General features: G+C 45.5%; 1 protein-coding gene across 1 annotated transcript in view; it reads right to left on the bottom strand.

Annotated features, from left to right (window-relative positions):
* POLR2A (RNA polymerase II subunit A) overlaps nt 1-19,005 on the bottom strand; it is a 57,011-nt gene extending 38,006 nt beyond the window's left edge. Inside the window, exons 1-9 of the mRNA XM_078669696.1 lie at nt 18,700-19,005; nt 13,168-13,300; nt 12,429-12,565; nt 7,951-8,124; nt 7,578-7,859; nt 2,197-2,358; nt 1,603-1,823; nt 1,326-1,458; nt 59-183 (exon numbers count right to left, since the gene is read on the bottom strand). Of these exons, the coding sequence (XP_078525822.1) occupies nt 59-183; nt 1,326-1,458; nt 1,603-1,823; nt 2,197-2,358; nt 7,578-7,859; nt 7,951-8,124; nt 12,429-12,565; nt 13,168-13,300; nt 18,700-18,789 (1,457 nt within the window). The 5' untranslated portion in view covers nt 18,790-19,005. The remainder of the gene's footprint in view (nt 1-58; nt 184-1,325; nt 1,459-1,602; nt 1,824-2,196; nt 2,359-7,577; nt 7,860-7,950; nt 8,125-12,428; nt 12,566-13,167; nt 13,301-18,699) is intronic.
* Nucleotides 19,006-19,313: the final 308 nt, after the last annotated feature.

The raw sequence follows: 19,313 nt of genomic DNA, 5'->3' as shown, positions 1-19,313 counted from the left end.
TCATAATACACCCAATATGAGGCCACGGCTAGAGGATGCCACTGGTGGAGCAGCTTACCTGAGATTAAGCCTGAAGGTGGACCACGGCAGGATACGGACTCTGTGGCCCATCATAGACATTTTGTGCAACGTAGGTTGTCGATTGAAGATAACAATATCTCCGTCACACATATGCCTCTCCACCTGCAGAGTGGAAATGTTGATCATCAAGACTCAATTTTACTTCTGGGTACCATTGCATAAGCTTAAAAACCCCATCATTAATTGGGCTTCCACTGCACCATTATCTGGCATAAAAACAAACAAAATCATTCTTTACACAGGTCCACAAATCCAATCTTCTGCTGTGAAACATGCGGGAATTGGAAGAGTGTGGCACTTCACACCACTTGCCGCTGAAGGACAGACATATCCACTAAAGACTAGACTTTGGGATTCAGATGGAACCAAACTTTACTACGGCCAAAATTTCATTTGGAAGGAGTGCGGCGGTTTAGGAAATAAATTACACTCCAGATTCATTTCTACGCAACCAGACCAGAGATCACAAGGCTTCGAGACCCTGTCCAGATAGGATTAAACAAGTGCCCACCAGCAAAAGCCAATATCTAGATAGGTAAGCAGGTGATAAACAAGAGCAGCCAAGCAAACATTTCTATAAACAATGGTTGATTAAATTAGTTTGCCATTCCCAGGATAGCTGGATCCTAAATGGAAGCAAGAGGTTGCAAGTTCCTTGTATGGTGAGGCACACAGCAGTAAGTAGACTTCTGCAATACAATGGTGTTTACACTGTAGTAAAACTAGTAGGTCCAGGTAAAAAAAAAAAATCATATCAGACCATTCCAAACAATATTATTGAAGTGATCCACCCCCCAAAAAACTGCAGCAAGGTAAAATATCACTTGGCACTCAACTGCTCACAGAGGAGCGACAGACCGGTTTGAAGACGTTGGCAAGTGCTGCAACAAGAATGATCCAATATGAAGTGCAAGTCAACTATGGCAGACGCCTTCAAAAGCATTGTTGGTCCGTCAGCTCTTCTCATCAACAGTTGAGGTATTTGTAGAGAGCCCCAGCCTCCTCCTCAACCTTGCAACAAACTACCAGTACCAAGAGGCTTACCCACCAGCCCCCCCTCCCCCCTCCCCCAAGCAATGTAGAATGATGAATTATGTACTGGAGCAAGGCTCTTGCCAGATAATGGGAACAATGAAATACACCATGCAAACCCTGGAAATACAGGATAACCGTCTATGGCAAGGAACCAGAGATGGTCCAAAAAATTGCTTGAGGCACGTGGAGGTTACGAAATCTGCACTCACCTTGTAGCCAATCTGCAAATGAAGGTCACTGGGTTTGGGATGGAATCGGAGGTCAATTCGGTCTCCGTTGTCACGGATAATATACTTGGCTCCAGGATACTGGCTGTTACCTCGACGCACCAACTCCTGCAGTCTGAAGAAAACCCCCCACAGGCAAAAGTTACTATGCACTTTAAGCTGCAACTCAAGTTATTTCAGCTATGACCCAAGTACTTAAGACAATGTATACAATTCCCCTTCTGCACCCAAATTGTAATGAACCCATAAGGACTCTAACCTGTCAATGTTAAATGGTGTCACAATCTCTGGGAAAGTCATGTTGGCAGCAATGGAGCGAGGTACTCCGACCTGGTCGATGAAAAGGTTCGGATCTGGTGTGATGACAGTGCGGGCGGAGAAGTCCACACGCTTTCCCATAAGATTACCTCGAACTCTGCCTTCCTTGCCTTTTAACCTCTGCTTAAGGGATTTCAGAGGACGACCAGACTTCTGCATGGCCTGCAGTTAAATAAAGCATACATCACGTCCCAGAAGTCCGTGAGGAGTAAAAATCCTCTAAAAAGTCCCTTCTATACAAACATCTCAGTCATAGCAAAAGTGCTAACATACCAGCCTCACAAGTTTCAAAAACGCTCCACGCCAAAACCCTACCAAAATCTCCCAGCAGCATTATTGTGCTCAACTCTTCCACTCATCGAAACCCACTCTGGTTACTGACCACTGTTACTAATATCCCACAAAGTCAGTAGCAATACAGACCAAAGACTAGTTAAACTTATATTCTCTCACCCCCAACCTTACTGGCCGCAGCACCACAAGCATTAAAAACAAAATACACGGCACTACAGAAAATTCAAAGAAAAATACACACTCTGGGCAAGCCTGGCAACTCGTTGTCCACCATGGTGGCCACATGGAACTGCAGCAGTTTGACGTCTTCTGCGATGACGTGGGCAGCTGCGCCATTTTGCTCATTGCGACGTAGCTGGTTGTTGATTTTGACAATGTCGGCCAGTTTGTGCGTCAGGTCATCCTAAAAACACAAAACGCAGGATTTGATAATATGGTACAGAAATGGGACGACTGTTCAGGCCAAATATATGTATAACCTCAATCCACACAAAGCCCACAATATGGCTAATTACTTTGAAGGTTGCCAAAAGATCCCTTCACCACTGTCAAAGCCAATGCATAAAACCTAAACAATTCTATTGCAACAACATATCCAAAAGTGTGTCAGCCCACTAAATTTTAAAGAGTGCAGGCTAACCTAGCCACGGGTGCCCATTCTACTAGACGCCTTTAAAAACCTGGGTCAGTCCAATTTACACCACAAAAAATCTATTTCTCATTAAGAGTTGGAATGGTTAAGTGATGGAGCCTTTTTCATTCAGTCATTTAACTCGTGTTTAATACATCTGTTCTTCTATAGATTCCTATTCCCAGGCCACTTCTTCCAGCTCCCTTCTTTACTCATTGGCTCCTTCATAGATCCGTTCCCTACGTTAGCTAGTTTTCTTTTGCTCTACAACCAAACACTTTTTTTTACACTAGACAGCCCATGGTAGATCTGGGGTCGTAATATGAAGTTCCCAGGGTGCTCAAAGGGCGTTATCACATGCTTTAGGGCTCTTCGGTATTGCAGAAAGAGCTGCAGATGCTTGTGCAGCCACTGTTTGCACCACGGCGCACCACAAAACAGGTGCGCTAGGCACAAATAGGAAAAGTGAGTCCTTAAATATGCAGCCCCCAAGAAAGCAGTGAACTTGCGCTGCAGTCAAGTGAAAAGCAGAGTGGCTTTAAAGCAGCTGCTACGTATTTTACTGTGCGGGCGGTAATCCGCCTGCACTTTAAAGGGGAGGCACCTTCAGACAGATTTGTTGCCTCTGCGCCTGTGTCTATAATATGGCAGCGGCAAAGGGACTCCGTCGTTTTCATGGGGCCATGCCCCCATGCAAATGAGAATGCCTCCTGGTGATAGCCCTGGCACTAGATGTGTGGCAGCGCCATCTGTGTTACAGAAGGAGATGCACAAGCATCTGAGGCCCCTGCTGTAATAATGTGGCCAGAGGGCGCACAATGAGCGATCTGCCTGCTGCACCGCGGGGGCTCTTCCATAATACAGCCACAGATGTTTTAATGCTGTTGCACCTGGTGCATTTTCTGTTAGATTTTAATACATCTTCAAAGCAACTTTCATGGTTGTTTCACCCAAGACACCGAAAACGCTAGTCTCACTGCTCTGTTAATATTTCAACAATATTAACAAGCATTTGCAATGCAATAGGTCTCGCAGTTACACAATTTTAAGCTATTGGCATTGTAAATGACAATGCCTTTCATTTAGGTTTTTAAAACAAAAAAAACAATTAAAAGCATAGTTATTTGCAATGTTAATAGCTCAAAACTCGCGTAATTTCGAGACCTTTTGCATTGCAAATGCTGGTCTTTTCCTGCAGTGGACCGATCTCGCCCTAGCCTCGCCGCTGTATGTGAGGTGGGGATGGGGAGAGGCTGTGGCAATAAAATGGGGCACACACCCGGTGGACAGGTATCAGGGAGGCATCGCTCTTGACAAATATAGCTTTTCTGCCACCGTGCAGCCTACCTCAAAAAGCATGCGTGGTGCGTCACTATAGTTACACGCTAATGACATAACCTCTTCCGCGTCATCCATAGCTACTGTGCAAGACACATGGAAATCGAGCCACATAGTCCCATTCAAAACCCTTGACGGGAAGTGTGTGACTAGAGTCCAACATCGGCTTCTGGGCCCAGGACAGCGCCTAGAAGCATCATAGGTTTCAGAGGAGCGATCTTGCGCTGCCTCGTGTCCCAGCCCCTTGTCATTCACTCTGTCCCAGGACAAAGCCTGGAAGCATCATAGGTTCAGGTAGAGAGCTCTTTCTCTGCCTCGTGTCACAGCCCCTGATTTTTCACTCTGTGCTCTGCCCCCCAACGCATAGCTACGTGCTTCGCCAGCCACATAACTAGTATAAGCAGCTGTAGAAATGCTGAAATTGCAGAAGAACATGACCTTGATAATGGAAGTGCGCCAACAGGGGCAAACTGGAATATCTGAATTTGGGCAAACAAATCTGCAGAAACGTGTGCACACATTTTGGGGTAAAATTATGTATCTGAGTGGGGCCAGTGTAGTTTGGCTTACCAACAGTGCTTTGACTGGGCAGGTACTCACAGGCACTGCGGGCCTGCACTCTGAGATTAAAAGGGTGAGTACCTGCCCTCTTCAGGGGGCATTCTATACTTCCGGTGGGAGAGAGACCCAGCACTTCTCAGGACACACAGCTTCTCTTGGGCAGTGAGTACTTATCAATCATAGTATTTATAAAAAGCACTACTTACCGGTGAGGGTCTCAAGGCGCTGGGGGTGGGGGGGAATGCTGCTACTGCTCGAAAATCCAGGTCTTGAGGAGTCTTTTGAAGGTCAGCAGGTCTTGGGTCTGTCGTAGGTGGATGGGCAGGGTGTTCCAGGTCTTGGTGACGAGGTGGGTGTGCGATCTGCCACCGGGGGTCGCCTTTAGGATGTAGAGGTTGGTTTTGGCGGTGTGGGGGTCCTTGGTGAGGATCAGCTGGGTATCATCGGCATAGGAGAGGATATAAGAGGTCATGCAGTCGGGCGACGTGGGCGAGCGGTGCCATGTAGATGTTAAACAGCGTTGGGCTGAGGGATGAGCCCTGGGGTACGCCGTAGATGATCTCGGAAGGAGGTGGTCCAGTCCAGGGCCTTCTCTTAGATCCCGGCGAAGTGGAGGCGTGTGCAGTGGCAGACCGCGTCGAAGGCGGCTGGCAGGTCCAGGAGGATGAGGGCCGCGGCTTCTGTTGTCTAGCAGGGTCTTGATATCATCGGTGACCGATGAGGGCGGTTTCAGTGCTGTGGTTGCTGCAGAACCCAGACTGGGGCGGGTCCAGGACGCTGTTTTCCCTGGAGGAAGCGGGTCAGTTGTTTGTGGACGGTCTTCGATTACCTTCACCGGGAACGGGAGCAGGGCCGAAAGTTCTTGAGATCATTGGGGTCCCCCTTGGGTTTCCAGAGTAGGACGTCGATCTTGGCATGCTCTCCGGGAAGGTTGCAGTCTCAAATGAAATGTTGATGGCCTTCTGGAAATGGGGTGCGATGGCTGTGTTGGCTTTGTTGACTATGTGGTGAGGGCATGGGTTTGTCGGAGAGCCGGAGTGAACGGTGTTCATGATCTTGATGGTGTTGTCATCGTTTATGTTGGTCCAGGAGAGCAAGCGGTTGGTGCAGATGGTGGCCGTGAGGGTGGAGGTCTCAGTGGTTGTTAGGGCAGTCGGGGCATTGAAGCTGTCGTGAAGGTCTGCAATCTTGCGATGGAAGAAGGTGGCCAGCGAGTCGCACAGGTAGTGAACCAGCTGGCTTTTTTGCTGGTGTGGCTGGAGGGTTTCTTGAGCAGGGCGAGGGTGTTGGCAGTCGTCTATCCACTGTCTGAGGCTGCGGAGTAGGGTCGGCGGGTGGGTTCTGGGCAACAGTTAGCTGGTCTTCGGTGGGTGCGGTGGTGCGTGGTGGGTTTCAGAAAGGTGAAGTGGATGCAGCAATGGTCGGTCCAGTGGTGTGGTAGAAGGCGACGTGGGGGCTTGTGGAGAAGATGGGGTCAAGCGTGTGGACGGCGGAGTGGGTGGGTGTTGTGACGAGTTGTCAGAGTCAGAGGTTGGCGATCAGAGTGGTGGAGTTGGTGTCGTTCAAGGTTGAAGTTCAGGTCCCCGAGGAGGATGTAGTGCGTGTAGGCGAGGGCGTCTGTGCTGACGAAGTCGGCGATGGAGTCACTGAACTGTGGTCGGGATCCGGGGGTCTGTAGACGAGGGTTCCTCGGATGGTGGTGTTGGGGTCTGTGTGGCTTTGGAAGTGCAGGTGTTCGGCAGTGCCCGAGATAGTTGGGTTCATTCCTGGTCGGAAGGTTGGCGGGCCGGATGCTGGCGAAGCTGCAGATCTGGCAGAAGAATGATCCATGGGTGCCCTTCGGGGCAGCCAGTGATCTTCCGGCGTTGAGTGCGAGGAGGGTGATGGAGTCGTAGCGCTGCCAGGTGTTGTGGTATTTGCGGGGGTTCTGGCGCTGGGCGCAGGCGGGCCTGCCTCAAAAGCACCTTTGGCCCATGAAGTCAGGAGGATACCAGACACCCCAAAGATGACCCAGCCAGGCTTCTAATCTTTCTTAAATTCCTTTCGAGTGCAGTCAGTCTTTCGGCGTGTGATGCTCAGACGGAGTGCAGTGATAGGAGACTGCCCCTACGCCGCCACTCCAACCCTGCCCTCACCATCTGGACGCAGCACCCAGACTGTAGAGCGCACGCCACCTCTCCCCGGTTCAATTATAAACGGAGGGCATGCTGGATGCATGCGCACAGCACGTGGTCTAAGCGGATTGGTGAAAGATTGATTAACTCTGCCTGAACCTTTCCGTCACATCTCCCTTAGATAAGAAAGATTGTCACGACAGCCGTAAAGCAGGTGATCGTGTCCCATGGGGCCGTACAAAAAGCAGACAGGGTGGCAACCAAAATCCCTCTTTTCTAATGGGAAGCCAGCGTTTACCATAAACGATGACGCTACCCATTGGAAAGGAGGGGCGGGGCTTAGAGTCCCTTTTACAAATGTTGTATTTACAATCTCTCTCACAGAGGCTGAGCAGCGCTTTGCGCTGCCACGCACACGAGACCTAAAAAGGAAGTAGATCATACCGAAATACTTTAGACCTTGCAGAGCTCAGGCCTGTGCACAACAGGTTTAGACTTTAGGAGCTTGTTGGAAGTTTGTGTACATAGCAGCTCAATACAAAGCTAATTAGGAAGTAATCACAGCTCTACAGGCCAGCATCAGGAACATATCCAACAAGAAACGGGTATTATTCCCAGCCACTAGTTTATTATGCACTATGGATGTTTTCCTCCGCTGTGTCATTTACCACTCTAAACCATACAAAATGTTGAAAGTGTTTAAAATACATTTAAAAATTCACAATATTCTATGTAACCAATACAAAACGTCATCAAGTAAAGTAGATATTTGCTGAAGTATTCACCTGAAAACTGATTCAATATTTCCACATCACCACCTAAGGATAACAATTTTATCTTTATACGAGATCCGGCATGCGAAGGACTCCTGTACATTTAGAGAACTGCTGCAACCTCATATGGTTGTGTCGCAGTTTACCCCACGCTCAAAGAAAACAACCTGGCATGCCCTAAAAAAAGCAGCCTACAAAGACTCACCTGATTTCTAGCAGAGCCTTGCATGACAACAGCAGGGCGGACAGACAGAGGAGGAACTGGTAGCACTGTTACAATCAGCCACTCCGGACGGGCATACTTGGGATCCATGCCCATGATGTGGCACTCCTCATCTGTGATGCGTTTAAAGATCTCATGCACCCGCTCTGGGCTCAATAAAATTTTCTTTTCCTGGGAATCCTCATTCACGTGTTTCCATTCGGCGTATAGCTCCAGACCTGTGCGGCGAATGCGGGGCTGATAGCGGCCACATCCACCATGACCCTGGAATTAAAGGAACAACCAATTAGGATGACAAAAGGACAGCCAGTTAGCGTTTGTGAAAAGCTGATGTGAGCACAGCACTCCACCTCACCTTCTCCTTTGTGATATCCTCATCTCCTTCAGGCTGCTCAACACCAAATTTGTTATCCATCTCCTCGCCACCTTCACAGATGTTCTTACCCTTGCACAAGTCATAGACGTGGGTCAAACGTTTCTTGGGCTGCCCCTTGGACTTCACCATAATGTCTTTAATCTTTGGGTTGTTCTAAAAAGACAAATGAAAATTGGTCACATCACATATCTGAACTCACCAGAAAAGAGGTTTTGGTCCAAAAGATGGACGGTGTTGCAACAATAAGTAAACTTAACACTGAAAGGTTTCTAGTCAGTCGTTCCTCTGGACACTAAATTCCTTCCAAATGCCCACATATTCAGCAGAGTATTAGTCAAAGTGTTCAACCGTGTTTCAGGCCGTGCATGTTTTAGAAGACAAAGCTCATGATCACATGAAATGCAAGATCTGAGCCAGCATTAAGAAGCATCATGCACCAAGATTCTAAATAGACCCATTTACTCTTTGCTAGCTCCCAACTGCCTTGGGTGCAGAACCAAGTAGATTTGCCACCATCATCTACAAAACTTCTATGCACCTTAGAAAAGTGTTTAATATTTTATCAGTCCCTCAAGACAGCATGAAGGGGAAATGAGGGCAGAACGGAAACATAAGATTCTGAAATGTTTAAGTTATGCTCTTTGAATTCTGGGACTAAAGCTACTTGCCGCCACTAGGCACGGCAAAGGTAGGCATGGGACAGACTGTGTGCCTTGGGTGCTCCTTTGTGCTATCCCCGAGGCTCTCAGGAAGGGGGAAGGGCAGGCACACCTATAGTAGTCTGGAAGTCACCCAATGGTTTTATTAAACTGTTGATCCCTCCCCAAGCATACATTCGAAATTGCCGACCTTAGATCGCCGCCAGCAGCCCTTTTTCTGGAGTAAACTACTCCAGACATTTTAGAAGCTATCCCTACAGGCTATGCAATTACAAGATTGGATGACCTGAGGGGAGGTGGTCTGGGGTTGATATATAAACAGCATCCGAGTTGCAGTTTATCTGAAGTACAGATTAGTGGTTGCGAAGTAGCCTTTTTCTCTCTCTCTCTCATTGGCCGCTGCTCCCTTAATGGCTTCCTGATCTATCGCCCCCCTGCGTCTGCCGCATATTTTAGCACAGCTCTACTTGATATCATCCCTGCATATGCTCTGCAACACTGATCTCCTAATCTTATAGGGGATTTTAATCTTCATTTTGATGATCCAACCTCTCATATTGTTACAGGCCTAATGGAGGACTTAGTCGCTTCATCTTAAACAGCTAGTACAGGAACCCACGCACATTATGGGGCATATTCTTGACACCATCATTGCCAATTCGGCCTTAGTTAAAGTAGGTCCCCCCCCCAGTTCCCATTGTCTGGTCCGATGGCTGGCTTATTCCTTTTCAGATTTTTTATTTATTTATTTATTTATTTTAGAGGTTTTATATAGCGCTGGCTGGACCCGGGGGCATCAGAGCACTTTACATATTGTGAACCAGGAGGTAAAAACACCAGGACCAAAAAACATAGCAGTATTATATATGCACAACAAATACGTCAATATATGGGGGACTTTAGGAGGATAAATATGGGAAGACAAAAAACACCATACTGTGGAGTAAATGGTAATAATAATTACATAGGCACAAAAAAATTAAGAAGAGCGCTGGGAAGATAGGGGAGAAAGGAAAGGGAGGATAGTGGTCAGTTAGGTTGATAAGGAAAGGGAGGGTAGGTCAATACATTGGATGGGGTTGGAGAGGGATGATAAGGGCTGAGGGTTGACGACGGAAGGGGAGTGTGAGGGAATGCTAGGGTGGTAGACAGGGAGGGGGAGGTGATGAGAGGAAGGGCGGGCAGGCAAGGCAGGTCGCAGGGGGGCGGACGCATCTACGGTCGGACACAGGTGGCCAGTAAAGGGGAGCAGATAGGGATTAGGGTCCCCAATATTTATTGAGAAGATGTAGTTGGAGTTCTTTTTTGAAGATAAAATAGGAAGGATTGCATCGAAGTTTAGTAGGCAGGGCATTCCAAATGCAGGGAGCATTGCCGGAAAAGGATCGAGACTGAGTGGATTCCTTTTTCATAATGGGGGGGGATAAGAAGGAAGGAGTTAGTGCTTCTCAAGGATCGGGAGCAGCCGGCTTTACTAAGTTTGTTAGTGAGGTAGGATGGTGTGTTCTGATGGAGAGTTGTGTGTGTAATGCAGGCCGTTTTGTAAGTGGACCTACCTTCAATGGGGAGCCATTTAAGGGTTTTGAGGGCAGGGGAAATGTGGTCGAATCGTTTGCAGTCTGTGATCAGCCTCGCAGCAAGGTAGAGAGCAGATTTTAGAGGTGCTAGGTGGATCTTGGGAATTCCAGTAAGAATGGCATTGCCGTAGTCAATTCGTGATAGTACAAGGGATTGGACTGCTAGTTTGAAATCATCGATAGGGATGAAGGGCTTGATTTTCTTCAGGTGGCGGAGAGTGAAGAGGGACCCTTTGGCAGAATTGTTGATGTGGGTCTGGAGGGTGAGGAGGTTGTCAAGGGAGATCCCTAGTGATTTGACTGAATCGGACAGGGATAAGGAGCAGTTGAGGGCATTAAGGTCTTTGATCCAGTTCTGAATGGGGAGCCGATTGTTTTTTGGGGAAAAAAGAATTATTTCCGTTTTTTTGGGGTTGAGTTTGAGGTGGTTCGTGTGGAACCAGGCTTGAATCTTGATGAGTGTTGTTGAGGTGAAGGAGGTCACACCATCCCCTCCGAAACCATAATCTGTTAATCAAAACTCTGAAATGGACCATGGTCAGTCAGGAGGCCATTACGTCTGCCTTGAGCAGCTGCCCTTCATGCCTAGATAATTGCCCCAAGGCTGCCAATTATCAGGTTTCGGCCTGGAATGAGTAGGTTCTAGATTACATAGCCCCATGAAAAACAACATTTCTCGCTCCAGACCCGCTGCTGTGTGGTTTACGGTGGACCTTCTGCAGACGATTAAGAGCATCTCAGAGGAAAACTTACGCTTCCTAGCTGCCAAAATCAAATCTGGCTCTCCATTAGACCCTGCGCCCCCCACACCCCCAACTATTCTGAAGCGTGGGCTTACTGCCCTTACTCCAAGATGATGTATCCCGCTTAATTTATCGTTTGAAGCCGGTCAACTTCTAGCTAAGTGGAAGAACACTATGGAGATTCCTCTTAATAAACCATAACTGGACCCTCCTAAATCAAAGAATCCCTGTCCAATTTATTTGCTCCCACCCAAGGCGAAAATGGCTGGAAAGCATGTTCACTTTCAACTAATGAAGTGCATTGATGAGAACAGCCTCCTTCATGAGACAGAATCAGGATTTAGGCCAAAGTATAGCACTGAACACACCCTCTTTCTAGCCTCCGAGACGTTAGAAGGGTGGCAGAAGAAGGGAAAAGTGCTGCACTTCTCATGCTAGACGTAAGTGCATTGTTTGACACAGTCTTGCACGCTGTGCTGCTGGAACAGCTGCAGGCACAAGATATAGGGGGTTGGGTGGGGGGGGGGGGGGGAAATAGCTTATGATTTGCTTGTAGATTTCTTTCACAAGAGGTCTTTTCAAGTGTTCCTGAAGTCATACACCTCTAATATCATCCAGATTCAGCAGGGAGTACCACAGGGTTCAGTCCTGAGTCCTACCCATTTCAACGTATAACTCCGCTCCTTGGTGGACGTAATAGAACACCATGCACAAGATTGGTGTTGTATACTGATGACACTCAGCTAATCACATTGGCACAAAATGATGGCAGTGCAAGTGAATTTTAAATAGTCTTGTTGACCTTGCGTCACGGATGCATGCCAGTTGTCTGACATTAAATGCAGACCAGACAGAGGTCATGCTGTTCGGGAAAAATCCCTCAATTTGGTACTCCGTATGGTGGCCTTGTGAACTGGTCCAACTCCTATTCCTAAACCCAAAGTGAACAATCTGGGCATCATTTTTGATGCACAGTTATCATTTGAGAGTCGGATCAAGACCACGGTGGGCACTTGTTTCATCCCTGTGAAGCAGCTTTGACTGATCCTAGAGAGCACAGAATGCGACTGGGGGGCAGCTCTATTGGACTCCGGTCAGCCAAGCTGCAGTTTGTTTTTATTATTACGATTGGTTTAGTGGTGCCTTGTTCAGAGTAGGACCTGTCCATATATCATGCAGGTTGCATTCCTCAACAAGGAATCTATTCTTCAATAAGGTAATCCGAAAGATGTATAGACAAGGTGTGAAACTTTAACAGTTTTGGGCAAACAATGTAACCGTATTAAAAATGTAATTTATTATCAATAACCTCATACACCTCTACCACACCTGCACGGCCACTACAGCAACTCTGTTGGAGGCGGTCTTTAATATTAGCATTAACAGACATGGTTGACATCACTGTGCTGCCCTTGACATCAGAACCAAGCTTTGATGTAGGATATTGTTTGAGAAAGAGGCAACAAATATGTACTCACTGCATCAACCAGAAGCTTGGAGCAGAAAAAACACACGCAGCGAAGAACCTTCATGGTTTTTACCAGGAAGCCAACGTGGAAAACTGGCTTAGCCAATTCAATATGTCCAAAGTGACCAGGGCATTCAGTCATGTTCCCTGCAAAGAAGACAAAAGAACATTTTATACTGGTGACATGGACACTGCATCCTGTCAGTGACCACAAGTACATTACCAAGCAGCATCCACAACTGCATAAGTGCCCCATTTCAAGTCCCACCTGCTTACACCAAGAGGACAATATTTTGGTATATATACCACTCAGCTGCGACTCCCAAAAACATACTATTCCCCAAATGCACCCACCCCCTTCCCTTTCAGCAAGTGGCAACTTATGGATAACCAACAGAGTAAGCGCCATCATCCCCATTAAATACTTGAGACCTGTTCTCCAAATGCATGCGCGCCTTCACCCCTTCATTACTTGAGAACTTATGGATAACCAACAGAGCAAGATACACCATTCCCCAAAAATACGTAAGAAGTTTACAAGACATTGTCCTGCAGGGAACTGGCGGGTTCTGGGTTTTATATATGTAAAATACTAAGTATATGTATTGTGCCTTCGTAACAATGAGCTAGATGTTTCACCAGCTATTTATTGAAATCACTCCTAGGATATGCTCAAAAGAGATTCTTATATGAAACAAAGCAGAAACACTGTCAAGAACAGGAACACAGTGTCGATGCTAAGACTTTACCTGCACACGTCTGACATCGGCCAGACCTTTCAATCACTCCTTGGCGGGGATCCATCAGCCCACCCAGTTTGGGTCGACCGCCTTCAGTTGTTTCAGAGTACTTTATTCCTCCTTCTGTGACAGACATTCGTTTCTGGAAGAAAAACAGGTATAAGAATCAAGGCACAAGTTATTTTCGGGGAGCCTCAAGTAGAAGCCTACTAACAAAATTTGGAAGCACAATCCTCACATTGGCACAATGCATATTTGATTATCTGGAAAAAGGAAAAGAAGACTATATTTGATGAATGAACATGCATGTTTCTTTTAAATGTAGAGCATGGCCTACCACCTAGCCACATCGAATCCTGGCAGAAAGGTTTACAGACGTGTACTGTACTAATGAGAGGCCAACACACAAGAATATCAATGCAACATACAGGCTCAGCAGATGACCATATTAGTCATTGCAATTATCAATACTTGGCATTTCAATGACCTGCCAATATCCACAACAAAATATAAAACTCCTGGAATAATTCTGTAACAATGATAAGCCACCAAACACATTCCTACCCTGCCATCAACAGCTAGTACACTTGAAAAAGAGGTGCAATTCTTCACAATGACCAACCACGCATAGCTGATATCCAGGCTATGGAACAACAATATCCAGAAATGCCAGAATGACTTCAATATTTAAAGCCACTTGGTGGCTGAATACACAAGATGGGAGACTAGGTACTAGTATTTCACACCCAATTTAGTAAAATGTTAGTACAAATAATCCCAAAGCAAGAGTAGTTATGGCTACAAATGCTAGTCTGGAAAGGGAATAGTAGTGGGCACTAGCCCTCTAATGGCGAAACTACTCAAAATCTAACCAAATTCAGGAACAATTTGACCTGAAATTGCATGTTGGTGTCTATGTGAATTTTTATTACCCACAAACAAATAAATCACAAATCGTATACTCTAATATGTTAATGTTGTATTTTCTGGTTATAACATCACTATGAAAAATTCATTTACATTCCAATTACCACAATGTTGAACCAATATAACATTTACAACCCAAATATATGCAACATGACTAATTTCACAGTATACTCATGGTTCATTGTTCAACTGTCAGTCCTTTCGTTGACTGTTGCCCGCCCTATGCATTTCAGGACCAAGTGTCCCTTCTTCAGGGGACACTAGAGAGCAAGAAATAAACTACACGCCAGTTTCTTCAAAAACCAAACTCCTGTTATGTTTAAGAAAAACCAAAAATGTCCTGGGAAAAAACTATTACTCCAACAACCTTGCTACCAACTGCTCATGCAAGGTGATTCAGATCTGTTTGGTAAATCAAATGTAGACACCACTACGTGCCCACTGTATTTTTAAATCCTCAGAGTCACCCTTCATGCAACACCTTCAGGTCAGTAAGGTAGTAGTTTTGTCCAGGACATTTTGAACATATATCTGACTTGAACATTTTACATTGGTTCAGCATTATGATGTGGCAATTGAAATATAAATATTTTTTCATGATGAGGTTATAACCAGAAAATACAACATGAACATATACAAGTATAAGATGTGCGATGTATTTTATGTGGGGTACTAAAAATTAAAATAGTGAATATTATTAACACCAATGGAGGTGCATTCCGGCAATTTCAGGTCAAATTACTGAATTTGGTTAGAAGCTTATATGACAGGGAGACAGGCAGTTACCCAGGCCTGTATAGCACGCCATAATTTGAGTAGTTATTTAGAGCTTCAGGTTGAAATAGAGAACTGAGATAAGGGAGTGTGCCCCTCACAAGTATTTCATATTTGCAACTATTTCAAACTACTCAACAACCATAAATACAATTGAACAGACAAAAAACACAAAAGGGAGTGTCTCAAGAGTCCAACAATTGTATTATAGAGCTTGTTCTTTTTTGCACTCCTCCTTTGACGAAAAACACAATTCTATGGTGTTGATAGCAATATACTCTTCGCCAAGACCAAAATAACATGGGAGCCGTAGTATGAAGTCTCAAAACAACTCTGTATTATTCTTCCAAACATAAATGAAACAGTCCGGCAGAAGTGTTTTGTCCTCTGAAAGGACTTCATCAGGGTTTACGTATTTATTTGAAGCAATATCACATCAAGTCGAAGTGTGAATCAGTTAACTTAAGAAGACTATCCCTCATAACTGGTTTTAAATGAGTGGTTAAGTAAGATTGAGACTCGACCCGTAGATTCTTGGAACACTTGTATTGCTCTTATATTATCGTAGAACAATAACTTAAGGAAATTCAGTAAGCTCAGACAGGGTAGCACGACGCACCACAACAGTCAAGTATCTTTTTTCATTGCTGTTTTGAAGAATAATAAAGAGAATTGTTTGAAGACTTCATACTACGGCTCACATGTTATTTTAGTCCTGGAGAAGAGTATATTGGGATTGACACCATATAATTATGTGTTTTTAGGGAAAGGAGGAAAAAAAGAGAGGACAGCTCTTGAATACAGTTGTGGACTCTTGAGGCACCCCCTCGTGTGCGTTTGTCAGTAAAACATTAGTATATCAATAGGTGCTCTAGTAATGCACAAATGCCAAGATATCAGATTAAAAGAGGTGTTACCCATCAAAAAACACAATCACACCAATAGAAAGCCCCCCAAAAAATGAGTAACATCAAGCAATCAGAAAACAGAACAGTATATTGGATCATTTTGTGACTACTGATATAATTGTAATAAAGGTCAGGTCAGTTTGAGATTGGATGCACATTGTATCTTCATTATACATGAAAAACATGAAGCCATGAAAGAGCTAACAGTCTATGCTAGACCTGAATATACAAACATAACAGCTTTGGGTCAAACCGCTTCACCCATTGCTCTCAGACTGGCATCTATGTTTTGTGGCCGACCATTACAACATAGGGTAATCGGTCAGACTACTTCATCCCTAGGTTCTTGTGCACTGTGCAGGACTAGCAAACTGTGCAAATCTTCCTTAAAACGTGCACTGTAGTAATCTTCCTGTGATTAAATAAGATAGATTCTATTACAATTTCACGCTACAGATATTTTTTTTATTTTAAATTGCACAGATACAACTGCCATGTTTGGGTGCTTTTTTTAAATTGAGAAATGATTGACAACACCTGCTTGCCAGAAACAAACCCATTTGCTTTGACAGTCCTTGCTTATGCTGGATTCTTCTTGAAGAACAAGCCTGTCTTATTTGAAATATGGGTGGTGGAGTGTTTCCACCCAAACAAGCTGAACTTAAAAATGTGATTACAAACTGTAATTTGGCATAAATATTTAGCTAAATGTAAAATTAGATGGGCACCAAGCCACTTGCAGATTACAATGTCTGCAGCTGCTCATACAAACTATCAATATCTAGCTGGGCCAGCACTGACTACTAACCAGCCACTGCAAATATCACACGCACCAGCATTCCCCCCTAATCACAACTCAGCTATCCACGTCCCTCCATGCAATATACCACCATTCTGCTAAACACACTGGAACCTCTTCCATATGCCATGTCACTTTCTTGTGGGCACTTTTTCACAGTCTACAATTTCATTGTAGACCACCTCATTCTGTCATTTCAGGTGTGGGTAAAGGGTTGAGGATCTGGATTAACGGTAAGGGGTTCACTGTACGTGTGATAAAGGAAAATTGATAACAGTAATAGCTTAAAGAGACCATGGTAGAAGAGTAATGGTGTATAAGGGAGTGAGTAGGGTAAGGGTTATGGATAAAGCCAAGTGGTTAACAGTAAGAGGTAAGACTAAGGGGTAAAAAGTAGGAGGAATGGGCAAGGGGTAAGGATAGGTGAATAAGACTATAAGAGGCACAGGGTAAGGTAGGTAAGATCATAAAGGCCTGGAGTAAAGTTATGGGAAAAGTGAGTATTAGGCTATGGGTTTAAAGGTAAGGGGTTTAATTGGAAGTGGTTGTATAAAGGTAAATGAGTATGGATTAGAGGTCAATGATAAGGTGTTTTAACGACAGCATAAGTCATCACCCAAAATTATACACTTTCAGCATCCTAAACCACCACCCGGACTGGCCACACCCCTCCCAGTGCGCACCATTTGTCCACCCAAAAAGGCACCCTCCTTAGTTTACACCTATTTTGCTACCATCCAAACTGGCACCCCCTCACACATACATCCGTTATGACACCACCCAAACCGTGTACCCCTCACACGAACATTCGTTAGGACACCACCCAAACTGCCCCCTCATGCATACATCTATAATGACACCACCAACACTGGCATCCCCTCAAGCATCCATCCAGAATGAAACCACCAAACTGGCATCCCCATACGCGTACATGCATTATGACACCCTCAAACTGGCATCCCTCACGCGTACATCCATTATGAAACCCCCTCACGCGTACATCCATTATGAAACCCCCCCAAACTGGCACCCCCTCACGCGTACATCTATTATGACACCCTCACACATACTTCCATAATGACACCCCCTAAACTTGCAAACACTTACACCCATTATGGATGAAAACTCATTTCATAAATATTTATGCCACCACCCAAACTGTCAACCCCTCATCGTACACCTCTATTAAGGTACACCCATTGACCAAAGCCACACTAAATATTATGCTCTTTACTCAGACTTGGGAATGACACCTTGCCAAGAGAGACATACCAGTCACTTATTGTTTTTTGTTGAAGTTTTTGCAAAGGCTTGGGTGTGAAACTAAATGGGACTAAAAAAAAAAACAACAATAAAGACAAAGCCAGTATGAATTAAATTCTGTCGATGTACACTTTAATTGTTGTTATAGATCCTTACTGCAACTTTAGAACACAATTAAAAGGACATTCTATTTATATTTGCTGTGTGTGAAGTATGTATGGACGAATGCTAAAAATATTATTCTTTACCGGCCAGGACATTAAAATTTTAGGATGTCGGTAGAAAACCGGCTACTCAGAATGCTCCACAATATGCCACTACCCAGGTACATGCACTTCCTGAGAGACATAAACACAATGGGACTCTAGCCAACTACCCTACTGACATCACACAACATTCTTTTTAGACTTCCACACTTCCTTACACTACATTCCGATGCCACCAGCGCACTACTCACTCGGACATAAAAAAAAAGTCTCACCCTTTCCCTTCCACCTCACACACTATGGTCGAGCTATTCAATCGAATGGGAGACAACCCACCGATGCTAGGGGAAACATTCGCAAAATAAATCGCACCCACTCACAACATCCATCATTTACTACCTACCCTAATATACTTTAAAAAAACTCTTTACAACGAGCCACCGACTTAAGATGCCAAAACTCAACACAACCGGGAGCAGTCCACGTGAACACCGTTCAATCACCCACTCACTCCCGCCATCAGATTCGTGCATCTCAAACAAACACAAAATAACTAAATAAAGGGTCACAGGATGCATCGGAGACCATGACCCCCGGTTTAGGACAGACAGCCTGTGACATCACACCACCCTGACCCACACAACTGCATGGAACGAACACCTACAAGCTCATCGGGGCCGAGCACGCCGAACTGTACGCGCCGGATGTTACGTAGCGGGCACGCGCTGTCCCCGGAGGGCGGACCGCCGCTCATCTTGCCGCCTACGCAGACGGACGCGGAGAGAACGGGGCCTCTTCTCGGGCTAGTAGGGGCTTCGGAAGATGGAAATTCGTGTCGGTCGGTGCGCTCAGGAAAGATAAGCTTGAGCACCGACTAAAGCGGAGGGCGACACAGGTCAGCGTTTAGGTTGTCGTGGAGCTGCCCTTTTATCATCCGCTCCAGTTGCGCCCCTTAGCGCATCTGAGCGTCAAGCGTTCGGGCAGCCTCTTATATATTCTTTCTCGGCTTTCCTACGGGGTTGCCCAGAATAACCAGCAGGGGTAGTAGGCGGGACCAGCAGGTCAGGCGCAGGAACGTGAGTACGTAACACGCGAGGGGTACGGTCTATGATAATACGCCGTCCCTGTTTCAATGCACCCGAATGCTTAATGTATTCCATCCTCATGAATAATGTATTGCGGCTGTTCTATATTCAGAAATCCAGGTCCGCCCTAGCACGTCACCATATGCGAGTGAATCCGGAAATTGCCGAACGCTTTCCTAGTTTTCTCGTGCAT

Source organism: Lissotriton helveticus, chromosome 12 (assembly GCF_964261635.1).
Source record: "Lissotriton helveticus chromosome 12, aLisHel1.1, whole genome shotgun sequence".
Lineage (NCBI taxonomy): Eukaryota > Metazoa > Chordata > Amphibia > Caudata > Salamandridae > Lissotriton > Lissotriton helveticus.
This window is presented reverse-complemented; position numbering and strand designations above follow the sequence as displayed.